General features: G+C 41.1%; 1 protein-coding gene across 1 annotated transcript in view; it reads right to left on the minus strand.

Annotated features, from left to right (window-relative positions):
* The window catches only part of yap1 (Yes1 associated transcriptional regulator), a 28,912-nt gene extending 15,077 nt beyond the window's left edge, over nt 1-13,835 (minus strand). Inside the window, exons 1-3 of the mRNA XM_083913392.1 lie at nt 13,131-13,835; nt 11,753-11,988; nt 964-1,082 (exon numbers count right to left, since the gene is read on the minus strand). Coding sequence (XP_083769518.1) covers nt 964-1,082; nt 11,753-11,988; nt 13,131-13,331 — 556 coding nt within the window. The 5' untranslated portion in view covers nt 13,332-13,835. The remainder of the gene's footprint in view (nt 1-963; nt 1,083-11,752; nt 11,989-13,130) is intronic.
* Between the last annotated feature and the right edge of the window lie 2,177 nt (nt 13,836-16,012).

Consider the following 16,012-nt stretch of genomic DNA (forward strand, 5'->3'; position numbering starts at 1 on the left):
TATTAAACTACTACAAGTATGCTGTTACAGGCAGACTTAACTTTTTCTGTAAGTTCTTCGCAATGCAGGGATATATACTGACAAATCTAACCTTCCAGTTGAATTGTCACATCACTTCTACTTGTTTTGAAAGTAAATTAATTGTGGATCATTACTGATACTTTAAAAAAAGTGTAAAAAAAGAAATTCTGTATAGAAAAAAATGATTTTTATAATGTTTTTATAATGGCATCGCAGCCTTCTGGATCTTAATCGAATCGTGAGGTGCCTCGAGATTCCCACCCCATATTACAGCACACCGTAGTTAGAGAAGCAGTTATACCAGACATGAATATATTTGATATAACTGCTTCTACTGCTTCTGTGCGGTAATCATGTCCAATTATGTATTATGGTTAAGACCAATTATGTATTATAGTTACATGTCTAGGTGTATAATGTGCACATGCCTGGACAAAAATGAGCAGGCTATATGGGAAAATTATATCAAAGACAAATAGTAGCATAATTTTTCATCTTTGAGAATGTAATTAATCTTTGTCATTTGGCCTGCTTGGCTATTGTTTCTTTCTCAAATGTAGTCATAGTTTGCCAGAAAGAACAGCAACGATTTTAGAATACAGAGAGACTTCATCTGTAAACTCCGTAGTCTGTGAGTCACGGAGCTCCCAAACATGTCAGACAGGACCTGTCACGTTCTACCTCCGTCTTAGCTCACCTAGGGCAAATTCCAACTGCATGGACAGGACTGAGGTACACAGAGTCTTAGCAACATGTAAGAACTAGACTAGACTGCTCCTGACTTCTACTGTATGTTATGAAAGTAAGTTAAAGCCCATAAATAACCTCAAGGAAATTTAATTCAGAGTTAAATGCCGAAGAACTCACAATTACGGACATGATTTGTAATATGTGTCATGTACTGCTTTTCTGGTAAAGCTATATTTCTAAATGTGTACATACCACTGGCTGGGGTCATAATGTTCTGTTGCTGGACTGGCACAGACGTGGCCGGTGCAGCCTGGTTCATCTGGAGCAGGGCCTTGCGAGGATCCTGCCAAGTGGTGGTCTGATCGATGTGGCTGTAAGGAGAAAAGATAGCCAAATTAAATAAGGCTTAAAAATGACCATCGATATATTTCAACCTGTAATTAGTACAAAATTCACCAGGTGCGATATCAATGTGAAACAGCGGGTCACAAGCAGGAACGGATGACTCAGAGCAGTTTCAATAAGCTCTTTGATGAAAACACTAAATCTAACCCCTGCTTTCTGTAAACGATGACTGTCACAGGAAGCTAAACTCAGCTGTGTCAGTTTGGACCCAGTCTGAACCCACAATTCAATATAGATTCACACAAGGCTTTCATTCTTGGTTTGGATACGGTCGGGATATTTTTTCCCTGTAATCCACTTAATGTTGTACGCCATGAATCAGAATGCAGAAACGGCATCTTGTTTTGAATTACAATTGAGTTATAAATAATTAGGACAAAACCAAGCAGTAGACTACAACAGTACACAACTGAAAATAAATCTAGCCAAACATCTGGGACTGTAGGTAAGCTGAACACTTCTTCTTGAAAAGAACCTATGATTGGTTTCAAAACAACTATTGTAACGTCCAACAATGTTGCTCCATCTATTTTATGGCTCGTCTTTGCCGGGACAGGAGTGGGGAGTGGGGTGCGGGGGAGGGGCATTGTGTTGCGTTCTGTGAAGGCATTGATAATTAGTGCTTTGTTGGTACTTGTTGCTTGATTAAGATGGAAAGCTAATACAGGAAGCCCTCCTCTCCCGAGCAGGACCCCCTCTATTGAGGGAGGGTCAGTCCCAGGGCTCAACGCAGGGGGTCCTTTTTCCTGGAAGTGGCTCGGACACTGTGGAGTGTCAGGGGCTTTAACAATCTGGCGCCACATTTACAAAGCTTTCACCTGCCTGACAAAGGCACAGACTGAGCTACGACCTAAAACCCCACTATTCACTTGTTCTTTTTTTTTTGTTTTCTGAAACAACCCCCTCACCTCAAACAAATAAGCACCAAACCCCAGTAGCTTGTTTATGCAACACCACAACTCTTGCTATTATTGTTGGAGTGGCTGAATTATTTCAATACACATGACCAAAAAACAACAACTTTCTTCATAATGCAATTAAGTATTACCCTCAGCAATCTCGAGATGAAAACCCTACAATAATCGTGTCCTTCCACCCACTGCGATTCTTTATTACTCGCTGTTAATTTGATCCCAAAGCACCATTAGCCCAGATTTTGGAACAGCTGGGTGAAGTGAGAGATTCAGAGAGTTTCTAGGCCTCTGTGGTAATCCCAGCCTGCCTGTCTGCTCTCTATCCCAGGCCAGAGAGCGAGAGGGCCTGACTCAGCAGCACCCCCCCACACACACAATGCAACCCATTTTGAAGCCCCCTCTTGTTTATGCTTTACTGATCAAAGGAGCTGCCAAATCCCCAAACCCTCCCCCAACACACACACACACACACACACACACACACACACACACACACACACACACACACACACACACACACACACACACACACACACACACACACACACACACACACACACACACACACACACACACACACACACACACACACACACACACACACACACACACACACACACACACACACACACACACACACACACACACACACACACACACACACACACACACACACACACACACACACACACACACACACACACACACACACACACACACCAAGCAAGCAAAATAGCTGGGACTGCTCAGATTGGAGGGGCCCCTTGAGAAAGAGGGGTCACAGGGAGCGGGGTGAGACAACTACAGAAAAGAGAAAAAAAAAAAGACTGAAAGAGGGGAAAAACATCTACGGAAGCAATCCCTCTGAATTCCATTGGCTGCATGAGTTGCTGTGGTCCTGTTACACTCTGAGCGCCCGCCCTGCCCCCTTCACTGCCTCCTTCCCACTCTGGAAACTATGACATTTATTATAGAGGGGAGGGGAGAACAGGGGAGGAGACTCGGAGAGGAGCACTGGGATAAGGGAAGGGAGGGCTTATCGTAAATGAGAGGCCTACACATCCTGGTACACCAATGCCGAAGAGAAATGCTACAAGTGGAAAACACGGATGGAAATATACAACTTCAAAGCCTCCAAGAACTTTGATTATAAATTAAACATGTGCCTCTCTTGGTAAAGCTGAAAGTACAAATATTGCATTTTCTATCAAACCCCAGCCTGAGAGGCTAATGTTTGTAGCTCAAAATCAATCAAAACAGATGTAAACAAAGCTTCAGTTGAAAACAGTGGAGATTCTAATCAAAAAGCCTGTGATAAAATCCACACACTGTGTGTCAGCACTGCACTGTATTCAAAGAGCCTGTACGTGGGAACGCAGAGAACTGGTAAATAAGTTACCAAGAGCCAGTAATTCATCGGCAGATTTGAAAACTAAAAGATAATCCATTCACTCAACCTGCCCCGAACCCTATATGGCCATGGCTATACACTGCTTCCTGTAGGCGAAACATAAAACAAAACAATGTCATGGCAACTGTTGGGACGGCTGGAGGCCACCAGTTGCTGTTAGGAATTGCTGATGATCTGCAACCTCCACAGTCACAACTGCTCGGTGTTGTCTTTACATGTCTCTGACACCACAGCGAGCTCAGCAGGATGGCCACCACACCCTCCCCCAACCTCCGTCCCCGGGGCAGGGCAGTGGACACAGAGTAAACCGGTTGTGGGTCAGGCCTCGTCCACTTTGACGCAGTGACATTTAAAAACAATGTTCACGGTTTTCCAACCACGTTACTGTTTTTTGATAGTTTTGTAAAGGGTTGCTGTCTAAACTAAAATGATGCTTGAAGTAAATCTATCTTCATGAAGAACTGTGTTTTTGTTTAAATGGATAAGAGAACGCAGGAGTGTATTATACTCCAGGAGTGGTTATATTACTCCTGCCATTAGAATCTGTTATAATTGGTTTGAATTCAAATTAGCCAGTGCTACTCATCTTAGGTAACATCCACACTACATTTTCATTTTAAAACAAAACAAAAACAATCTCCATCCATATATCCACACAACTGAAAAAGCATATCGCATGACCCTTCACGTACACAGGGCATGTGTGTGCCGGTGAAAACAGAAGGCAGATTGTCCGGTGTTACTCTGCGGTTAGAAATACTATGGAGGAAGAACAGCAATGGTGAAATGGAAGACAAGATATTTCTTTGCTTGGACTGACAGCTGTTACTGAAAGTAACACCAAAGTATAAATGTGGTGGCAAACACAGACTGGGAGTCGTTGCAAAGCAATCACAGCATCATATTAGAGCGGTACAGGGAGCATTATCCGTGGCCGGAGGAAGACATGGCAATGGGAAAGGAGCACCCACAAGAAGGATGACATCACAAAGGCTATAAAATGTAACTAGGCCTAGCTGACTGATAAGACTGACTGAAAGTGCCTGTCTAGAAAGAAGAAGGTTCAAAGCACAGTTTGTTAAATGAAGTGCACGATTTTCTCATTATCAACCACTTTCAAATGTTTCCAAATGAAAAACATGTTTTGTGTGTTCCAGCATGCAATCCTATTAGGGATGGTGGACCAAAACAATGTGAGAATAAAAATAATCAATGCATCTGCATTATGTAGACACTTCAATCTGAAGTTTGGTTATTCTGTTGTGTATCCCCAGACAAAATATAACCCCTCATTAACTGCTTCATGGGAACTGACTGTAAAATGGCCTGGTATTGCAGAAAAGGAGAGCAATGTGGTTCAAACATGACCCATTATCAGGTGCTTTACTTGCTAGGTTTTGCTCAAGCTATCATCATGGTCGACTGTGGCTCAACAGAGCACAGGGTAGGACTTGATCCACCCAGGCACTTGACATCTCCTTGACTGATGGCCCAATTATCAAGGTGGCGTTTATTGTGCCAGCGTTATTTATAATGTGTCTTACTGAGGAGGAGGAAGGGGGGCCTTTTGCATAAAGGCTCAACTTGACTTTCCTTAAATGATTTGGCATTTAACATTTCTGTTCATTGGCGTTCACATCGAAGCTGGTTCCCATTGACTTTTCTATTCTAAAAGCATTCAGGATAGAATTGTTCCCTGTCAGTAGTTAAATGTATATTGAAAAGACTGAATCCACAGCTTTTACTGGATTCAGCTTCTAAGAGTAGCAGAGGTTCAATATCCTTAAAGAGATCAAAGTGAAGAAGTCAGAACATTGCACTTGTTTAACAGAACTCATCTGATTACAGTGGTCTGAAAAACCTTCTAACAAAGATTGCCTGTTTACGTCCATGAAAACTGTGGCATTTGCACCTGGCGTTGCAAAGAATGTTCGTTCCAAAAAGAAGTCTGCTCCGTGGTTTAAATGTCTCTGAATAAGCTCTGCTACCTGCCAAAAACAGCAGATCAAATAGGTAGATTTGAGACAAGATTGACTGTTTATTCCACTGAAATGGTCTCTCTTCAAAGCCAGACGTCAAAAGCTACATTTCACTGGTGTGAAACAAGGGAGTGAAGCTATGGGGAGTGCAGCAATGATAAAACACACCCCACAGCTGAGTTGTCAAATGTTAAAAATGGGATCCTCAGGCCACAGTGGCTCCACCCAGGGAGTAAATGCTTGGAAGGTGGTTAAAGCCAATGACTAAAGAGTGCACTGAGGGAGGCAAGATGTAATCAGGCCTCTCAGATGAGGATGACCACCTCCACTCTGGTTGACTGGGGATGCCTGGCTGCCTCTCTATCAGCAGGACATCATCAAGAGAGATTATTGGGGCAACCTCTGTGACCCCATTGTGGCTTTAGTTTCCCTTTGAAGGAGGGTTTGTATCATCATACTTCCTAACGAAGCAACTAATTCACAAAGTATCAGGACTTAGTTGGGCTTGGAAGGTTCAGTTTGAGTTCTGTTCATTTTCAAAGAATAATTTAAAAGACTTATTTACAAGCATTTCCAAGGCACCTAAACCAAAAAATTCCACATTCTCAAAGCCTTTATCATTACATCAAAATAGTTACTCTAAATGCTTTTGGGAAAATTAAAAGGTTACATAATCAATTTATAGCCACTGCAAATTTATTGACACTACCTTTTATCTTAACAGCTTATGTTGCAAATCAAACATTTTTTAAGGAGAATATTTAAATGCAGCATATGCCTAACCTTAAACAGTGGTGGTTAAAATTAAGCATTATCCAAATGATGACATTGTATGAACCCTGTATTTAAATGTAATTTTAGGGAGTGCCATGTGAGATTTATCAGTTAGGGTTTATTTTATTTTATTTCTTTAGCCAAAACTATTAGGATTGCACTACAAAGGAACTGAACTGAATAAATTATAGATGACAAGAAGCAAGGTGACACTTAGTTTAAATGTATGCATGCTGTAACTGGCAGCATATATAAAAATGTTACTTTATTTTGTTATCCAAGTGCTATTCTGTTGCAATGACGCCCTATGGTTTGAGTTTTTTGGGAACTCTAAACCCACCTGAGAAGATCCACTTCTCACATACTACATCTCTGTGGAGATGCCCTCAGTGACAGTGGAGGCATTGATGTCTGGAACGGAGGTGTTACATCAAGACTTTGGTAAACACTAGCCTTACTTTCTCACAGTCCCATTTGTGTACTGAGCTGACAGGTCCCAGTTGAACAGGAAGGGCCTTGTCTGTGTGTGGTCAATAAACCAAAAGTTTGTCAAACACAAATTTGCTCCAAATGAGGGCTTCACGCAGGCTTACAGCTCAGTCTTCCCAGCACCATTTGTGACAGCCTAGTTTGAAATCCAATTTGCGCACTTATCACATCAAGCTTTGAGCAGAGTTGAAATAAGTTAGATAACAATTGATACTGAAAATATTTAGGTATTATATTATGTTTACATAAGATGCTAGACAGTGAACACAGTCAACTCTGCTGTGATACAATATAGCCCCTTTCAAACACGTTATTACACAAATTATCTCGACATTACCCATAGGGGCTGTATGCAAGAACGCAAATGTCCAATTCAGTCAGACCAGGTAGAAAACAGCATAAACCTCTTAGCTCCTTAGTACAAAGACAGTTTAATCTCTGAGTGAGCCCATGTGTGAATACAGCCGCCCATTCTCTATTGTATTCATAGAGAGCAAATGGGCGTGTTGATGTTTATATCATGCTCTGGAAAATAAACTTCTGAAGAAGGGGGATTTACACAAAGATGAGAACATTGAGGTCCAACTGAAAAGACGACGAGATTCAGGAACTTCTGTCAGTAAGGTCCGACACCGAGGTTGACAAATTTAAAGAACGGCAAGAAACTCGGTTATTGGTGACCAAATTAAAAATCTGCTAGGTCTGTCTAAAATTATGCAATGATAGTTTTTCTTTACTCAATAGGAATACGTTGGAGATTGTAAAACAGTAACCTGCCATTTCTGCTTTACACTAGCTAAATATAACTATGGTTATGTTTGTTTGATGGAAATCCCACTCAGCAGTACACATATATTGACTGCATACAATGAGAGCATAAGGTCCAAATAAACACTGATCTTTCCTGCTCTAATAGGGTGTCTCTTTGCCTTGTATTTAGTGCAACAGATGTTCAGGAAAACCCCATATATAGTGTATACACTGAAGCTCAACCAGTTCTCTGTCTGTTTAGTGTTCCTGGTTATCCAGGAGTTCATTTAAACAAATTAGTAACAGCCTATATAATACAGTATGAAATGTACAAAATAACAAATATAATTAAAGGGATAATTGGATCATTTAAAATCACTGTTTAATTCAATTTGGAAATATGAAATCAGCCATTCAAGTTGTGGGAAACCAGGCTCATCAAAACAGTTTAAAATCCAATTGAGAAAAGACAAAAGTGTCCATCAACACATGGCTCTACCTGCCCCTGAGGGCAGACAATAGCTGCTCCCCCAAAGCCTTCCCCTGCTTAGGGCTGACTTCCCACGGACTAAAAGCTCATTCAAAGCTGCATTTAATAAGCGCCCGGAAACAGTGATTACCCCTCCTAGTTTACCGGTGTGTCTAAATTAGAAACCTTCATTAGTTTATGACCCAGCCCTGGAGACTGGCCCTGCCCCCACCCACAGCACCAAGCAAGGTGACCCAACCTCGCTGCCCCTGCTGTCATAAATCAAAGGCCACAGCAAACTGCTGGAAGAAAGAGGAGGAAAGGTCAACAGACTTTGTTGACATTCTCCCAGTCTTCTCCCAGCTTAAGGTTTTTGTTATTTATGTAATAGTCAAAACAAAATAGGGATTTTGCATGAGATTGCTCAAATCTTACACCTATTTTCATAAGGGCTACAACTACCAATCACTTCAATTAGTAAGCTGTTATTTTTTTAATATATATATTAATATATATTTTTATCACAATTTCCAAGAGCCTGAAGTGACATCTTTAAATTTTAGTTTGAATCCCCAAAATTAAAAACGGCAGAAAATACTCACAATTGAGTAGTTGTAAACAAATATAGTTCCGCCTTTTCCCCCTTAATAAATTAATGGAATTATATCTTGATTATCAAATATGTTGCCAATTAATTTTCTGATGGAAGAGGACTGAATAATCAAGTGGTCTGTGAACTTTCTGATCACTAATCACTATTCAAAAGAAAAATAAACATCAGGACAAACTAAAGCTGTCAGCACTTTTTCACTTTCACTAAGTCAATCACTTTTTATCAACTCCTAACCTGAAAAGAGCTGAACATTTCAGATGTGAACAGCATGGTAAAACTCGAAAAGAAAGCCGCTGTGCGCTCTCACCGCCATCTTTAAACTTCATGTCAACCATTTGTCTATTTTGGGAAGGCTCACATGAGTCTCAACAGGCCTGTGGTCTGAATAAAGATCACTGTTTCACTGCTCGGACAAAGGGAGGGCCGGAGTTTCTCTTGGTCCCTCTTCTAGTCATCTCCACATGGCTGCCATTTAAATCCATTGACACAAAAGAGGCACCATCACAGCGCCATGGCTCCATTCAGACCAAACGGAGCCTGGCTTTTAAAGGGAGTGGGACATTGGCGTCCGTAAGGCTGCTGTGACTCACACAGGCCATTCACCTCCAACTGTATGATCTTATAGTGTACGGGTAAACAACAGAGGTGGGGGAACAGATTATATATAAAAAATAAAAAAAACTTTCACCCTGAGTTGATTTATCTCTAAAGGATAACAGCGGTCACCTGAGTGAAATGTGAGCCCCCGCTCTCTGTTCGGCTCTGCTAGCTGGTGACAGACTCCCCACCCCCACCTATCCAACCACCCACCCACCCACCCACGCACACTCACTCGCTCTGCTTCACTCCTTCTTCAACACGTCTCGGTCAAACAACCCCAGTTTATAAATAGGGGAGTGTCTTTTCTAGCAGCTCTGCGGAGGCCGCCTGTATTCCAGATCAAATATCTGTACTTTGATGTGCGGCGTATGGAAGATGTCTCCTGGAGTTTTCCTTACTTGAACACAAACATTGTGTACTACACTTACTCTGGTTGTATAACACGCCAGTTGAAACACAGTACTTAACAGAGCGACTCAACTATTTTTCCAAAACCACAGAAAGCAAGAAGCTTGGAACAGACTTGTAAATACATGTGAGCAGAGGCTTCTACATATATTTACATTTTTACAACAGGATTTCATATTTATGATTGAGAGTAAATTGTTCTAATTGTATAGAGAAAGATGTTCTCCTGACACAACAGACAAGTTGGTAGAAGACGGTCTTATTCTATGGTCCATTGTGCCTTATCAATGTTTAAACAATAATCAATCACAGTCCTGTTTTTTTCGATATAAAAGCAGTAAAAAAAAACAACGCTCAACTCAAACCTTGACAATTACGCAGTTGTTATACAACAATGGAAAAAATTACACATTGTTTCAATTTATTCCTACAAACAACAAAACGTAATAGTGCAACAACTATAGTTGTTGGACTAGAAGTTATACAAGATTGGGTTTTCCAATTCAGTTTATAAAATTGCTTCATTGTCTGGAGGCGCATTGGATCAGTCAGTTTCTAAACAACTGCCGTGATCCTGGGAGAGTCTATGAGAATAGTGTTTTCTCTCTCCTACCCCCCAGTCCTTTTGTACAATTTTAGAAGAGCCTCCTCAAAATGGCCCAGATGTTCTCCAGATGTGAAACCTGAAAACATCTGGTACTGAAAGCCCTCTTTGGATCCAAGTAAATTTGAGGCTATCATGTTGGTTCAGACCCCTTGTCAGAGAGTAATATTTCCTACAACATCTTGCCTCTAAGAGGAGTAAGAATGACAACTTTCAATGTGAGATCATCTCCAAACATGAGCTAAAAAAGTGTGAAACATTTCACAATAAGCAAAATATCTTAACACAAACTTTTGATATGGATTTCGCTTTTAGGAATAATTCCATCCATCTTTTCATGGAACTATAAGAAATTAAGTAAAAGACACAAGAAAGTAATGAAGAATGAAAAAAAAACATCACAACTCAAGTTGTTAATAAGAAACTCTGTGACAGGCCTAAAGGGCTCTGGTAAACCCACAACCTACTATTTAAAAAAGTTGACTTTGGATCATTAATGTGGAGATCTGCTGGTTAGCAGATGAGTTTTTTAGAGATATCTGTCCTTTGCTGTCTGGGGAAGCTACAATGATCCATTGTTTCTACTGAAACCTGAACCCAAGAAACACTAGATACAGCAGCAGCCCCTCAAAAGACTTCTCTCTTGTTTCTAGAGGTCACCAAATTTAATAACCTACAATTCAACTATTGCAACTGTCTCCTTTCTGGCACACTGGCCATCATTGTGCAGTGTAGCTGATTTGCAACTTATTGTCAGCATAATGTATACTGAACAGAGCTGTACTATGAAAGTCAAATCTCAAGAACACTTCTATGGAATCTTGGACTTGTCTCGACGGTTAGTGCAAGCTACAATTTCCCCTGCTCTAAAAATTGTAAAATAAATTTTCAACATGTGCTCATAACGCTGGATAAGTTGCACACTGGAAGGTTCCGTTACATTTCTGTTGAACTCGGATGTTAATGTTTACGATTGTTTTCCCTCATAAGTCTTGACTCCTTTCATTATATCCATTTTGCTGACAATGAAACATATTGCAGAGACTCCTCTGGACTTGTTGCATTCTGAGATGTGATAAAAAGGACACCAGCTATTAAAAGCAGGGTTTTCCACACTCACAAGAACGTGAAAGTCAAGAAGACTGGCATGCAGGGTCCATACAGCTTTTTAAGAAACATATTCAAGCGGTTTTCAAGCACTTTCAATGTATCTCAACCAACAGTTCCCAGACTCTCAGAGCCTTTATTGTCACATTTAAATTGTAACTATAAATGATATTGTAAAAGGGTCAGTGGACGTGCGCCCATTCTAAGAGCCATCTTTTCTTTTTGGCGCCCTTGTCAGTCAATCTAGCTGTGGTCCAGTCCGGTCCAGTCCGGGTCTGGTGTGAGACGCCAGGAGAGAACAAAAAATATGAAGATGGGATCGTTTAATTTCAAAAGGCCATATAGAGATTTGTAGAGGGCTGAGGTATATTTATGACTATGTGCTATATATAAAAACTCTGTCTATTTTCAAAGCCAGCCATTCATTTTCAAAAACTTTTAAGTTGCTAACTCTCCAGTTTGATCGAGGGCTCAAAAATGCAAGAAACAGTGTTGACACTTGTTTCCAGCACACTTACTTGAGGAAGTATCTCTGGCCGGAGGCGGTCTTGGCCATCTCCCACCCCGGGGGCAGGGGCACGTCATCAGGAATCTCATATGAACCCTGACGGAGATGTTGAGGGGAAGCACCTGGAGGGGGCATGCCAGACAGGGAGCCCCCAGTAACAGCTCCCAACTGCAGGGAGGCCGGAGACGAATGTGCACGGACATGGTGGGGTGTGAGTACTCCGCCGCTCCCAGCATCAGTGCTGGCCTGTGTAGGGGGTGGAAGAGAAGCAGTGTGAATGCAGTCCCATAGTGTTTAAAAATAATGTGATTTTTATTTGATCATTTCATCTTATAGTGTAAGGAATCAAAACAGAGTTGTTCAAAACTAAACTTTGTTTATCTATCATTAGTAAAAAGGGTTATAGTTAAACAGTTATTATCAGAATACTTTTTTATTTAATCCATGGACATCATATGAATGTCACAATAAAATATAGTTCTTTTTGAATAGAAAAATGTCAGTTTAACTGAGATCAGTTCACCAAAAAAAATAGTAAGGATTCAAACAAAGTCGAGGTAACTTCTTATGCGTTCTAATGCCTTTACATGAATATTATTGTGCGGGATAGAGCACAGCGCAGACTCGCTGCACAACAACGCATGCGCACTGCCTCCAAAACTCCACATACCACAAGTAACAGTTGTGGGGAACGGTAGGGGGAGGAAAGGGGGAAGGGGTTAAATAGTAAGAATTCATGCATCTTATGATTTATAGATTGTAAATCATCTTGATACCAAAAAGTCTGTTTTAGAGACAACCTCTGAGCATTTCCACACGACTGCTACACTTCTATAAAGATACAGCCACGAATCAAAACATTTCCACAGAAGAGCGACTTCAGATATACTCTGTAGGTTCGCTCAATCTGACAACTCTCACTTCAAGTGCAATCATATGCTCCTATTTTCTGCGGATCCAGTTTTTTCACTATAGGCAAACCACAAAACCAAATGGCTTTGAGGGTCTTTTGGTTACTCTATAACTTTTACGCACAGGCCCCACGGGCCCCTTTTCTTTGCAATGATTTTTACCAAAAGTGCAACTTGTTGGAAAAACTTAAAGCAAATGTACTGTAATAAAAAAGTAAAGCTGTTGACTGCATACAGCTATTATTAATAATATTTAAAAAATGCTACTTTATCCTATAATTTGGGGAGCGACTACAAATACCCTGTTAGGGCACAGTGGTGATATCCTAAAGGCTGCAAATACAAACAGGGTAGGATAAAGTAGTAGCTTTGAACTGACTGGAGGCTACCAGTCACGTAGTGCGGGCCCGAGCCCCCACAGGATGGGCTGAGTCGTGATTTCTGGGAACGGGCAGAGGAGAGACAGGGTGGGCTTACTTGTCTGGAATGGGACTTTGGTTCAGGGGGTTTGAAGAAGGAGTCTGGCAGTTTCCTCATCCTCATGGGTACGGAAGGGGGGACGATAGTGTTTTTCGGGTTCATCACGGCGTTAAAAAGAGCCTCCAGGTCGGTCTCTGAGTCGCCCCGTACATGGACGATCTGGTGTCCGGCAGGAGGGTTGTGCTGACTCGGATCCATTGTCCCAGAACAGTCTGCAAACTTTATGCGTCGGAAAATGTCGCGTTCAGAAAGTCACCCAAAAAAAGTTGGAGCCAATCCCAAACTTTTTTTTTTCACACAGCAGGAAATCTCGACGGCACTCAGTAAAGGTGATCCCGAGTCATTCTAATGTTTAACAGCCGACTACTTTATTATCTCCCAAAGTGTGTTAGCTGTCGAAGTCTGCAGTGAAAGACAGCGCTTTCCTGGTGTTTCTCGCTGGCATACTTGTGAACGTAACAAAGCGCATATCTACTCCACACTGGAATCTATGTTGTCGTCCCGGCCCCGACTTTTCCACACAAAAAAAAAGCAGACGTAGCCACAAAAGACGAAAAAAAAAAAAACAAACACAACAAACGCTTGGCTGCAAGAGTCCCACTTTTTTATGCCTTGCGTCCAAAGAGAAGCTGTTAGGTTAGATCTTTACGAGAGAGATTCATAGTTCGCAGAACAAATCTCCGCAGCTCACTTTCTAGAAAAAAAAAAACTTTTGCTCCAGTCGAGTCTAAACTTTGGGCAGGACATCAAACTTTATGACTCATGGGATGTCAGCTCCAGAGGCGGGGCTTGGCTTTAATTGGGACAAGAGTCTTTAAAGGTACAGTCGGTGCAGCCCAGGGGCCCAAACAGGCAGGGGCCTGCACATCTATTTGTGCCAAAGTTTTCCCGTTTACATCAAAACATAAACTATCATTAATTGACAAAAAGACTGACGTTTTACGAGATATTTGTCACAAGTTTAAGGGTGAAAATCCCCTCAACGGGATTTGTACAGTCTACATATGGCATTGTGACTTTTGTTATTGTTTATTTAATAATCTGAACATGCAGTCAACAGTCAAGCATACACATTAATTCAATAATCAGGGCAACAATTGCTGAATTAAAGTATTCCTTATTTTGTCGGCCTCCCCTTGAATAACACAAGGACCCCTGCTGATGCCAACTGGAGCCCACTTGGGAAAACATCAAATTATGACTGTGGCAGAGAGTGGAGTAAACAGAACAAATACAATAAACACGCAAGTTACAATCATGTACGCAACCTTACATGATTTGTTTAGCTATGCCAACCTCACTTTTAGAGACACGTGGACGCAACTTCAAAACAAGTTGACACAGGATTCTGTCAACAAACAGATTTTGTAATTGCATCAGTTTTTTGAATATATTTGTGCACATTCATCTGCTTTAAGTGATTTCAGGGGTTAGTTAAAATATTTGCATTACTTGCTGTATTAAATGTGTGTTATTTTATTCAGAATCTAGTCTTTATCTTTAGGCTCCTCCGTGTTTATGTATCAAATATATATTTTGACTATGGATGATGACGCAACATGTTCACAACTCAGTGGTTTGAACAATAATTCAGCCCCACACTTTCTCCCCTCAGTATAATGGCACTATTTTTCCCCTTTTTTACAGTGCTCATGAAAAGTAGATCCATGCAGTTCCCACAATTGTTATGGTAATGAGGCCCCTCTTCCATTGAGAAATCATTTTGTCAAGATCCACTCTCTTTGGATACAGAGGCTCTGTTTCAACTCTTTTTCCCATACATCCACTGAATGAATGATTATGAAGCCCCATTAAATACCCGCAGACACTGTAAAGCCCCGCTGCACAGATTAAAGAGCTTTGCTCTGCCACTCACATGCTCATGTGTGTCTTAAAACATAGGCTGCACGTCTCAAGTTGAATTCGTCCATATTCTGTTATTTACGTTACCCTAGTTTCTTTTTATTTAAAAACTTTGAAACATCTAGTATGAGCAGTTTTAAATAGCAGCATGCAACAGGTGCTATCGTGGCATCCATTCGTTGTGGACCTTAAACACATTTCACTCCAGTCCTCTGTCACTGCTGCATCCATATTTTGCCCAATAGGAATTTATATTCATCCCCTTATTTATAATCTCTCAATTCAAGGCGCACAAAAAATTCCCACAACATCTTTCTGATAACTTTTTTTTTAGCTTGTGAAAAACGTAATGCCCGTGCTATAGTTGGATGTATGGATGATAATTCCTTGCACACATGCTGCCAGTCAAGAGATGCCCATTGTTTGGGCGAAAGTGGTCATTTTCACATCATTGTAACGCACTCAGACACATTAAAGAGATGAACTGCAGTGTCCCGGCGCCCCGAAGGGACCACCCACTTAGCAGAGTTTGGTCACTTTTGGTCAACATCCCTTCATCCCTCTGAAGCCGTTCTCACTGCGGTTTGGTTCGATGTTGCGGATATCAGGAGGAATGGTTTTCTAGGCTCTATTGCACTGAATATAAACTCATGAAAGGCAGGGCGGCTATTACAGTCCTCCATGTTTAAAACGCTTTGGTCTGGTGTTATTATCAGACACGGTGACGAACGGTGTTGCTACAGACAGATGGGAGCTTGAGTGCCCCCTAGAGTCTCTAATAGGTAGGCCCTACATACAGGCTGTGGGCATACTAGATAATAATAATAATAATAATAATAAAACACAGGCAATCTCTCGCCTCTCTCTCTCTCACATACACCGCACAACTTTATGTCTGATATGAAAATGAATGAATCAAATACAACCACCCAGGCCCACCAATTTAGCTTTTAGTGCTATTATCATATTTTATTTTTCAGTTTTATGTATACAATCTTGATTTTCTTTCCTACCTC

Source organism: Echiichthys vipera, assembly GCF_963691815.1.
Source record: "Echiichthys vipera genome assembly, chromosome: 5".
Classification (NCBI taxonomy): Eukaryota; Metazoa; Chordata; class Actinopteri; order Perciformes; family Trachinidae; genus Echiichthys; species Echiichthys vipera.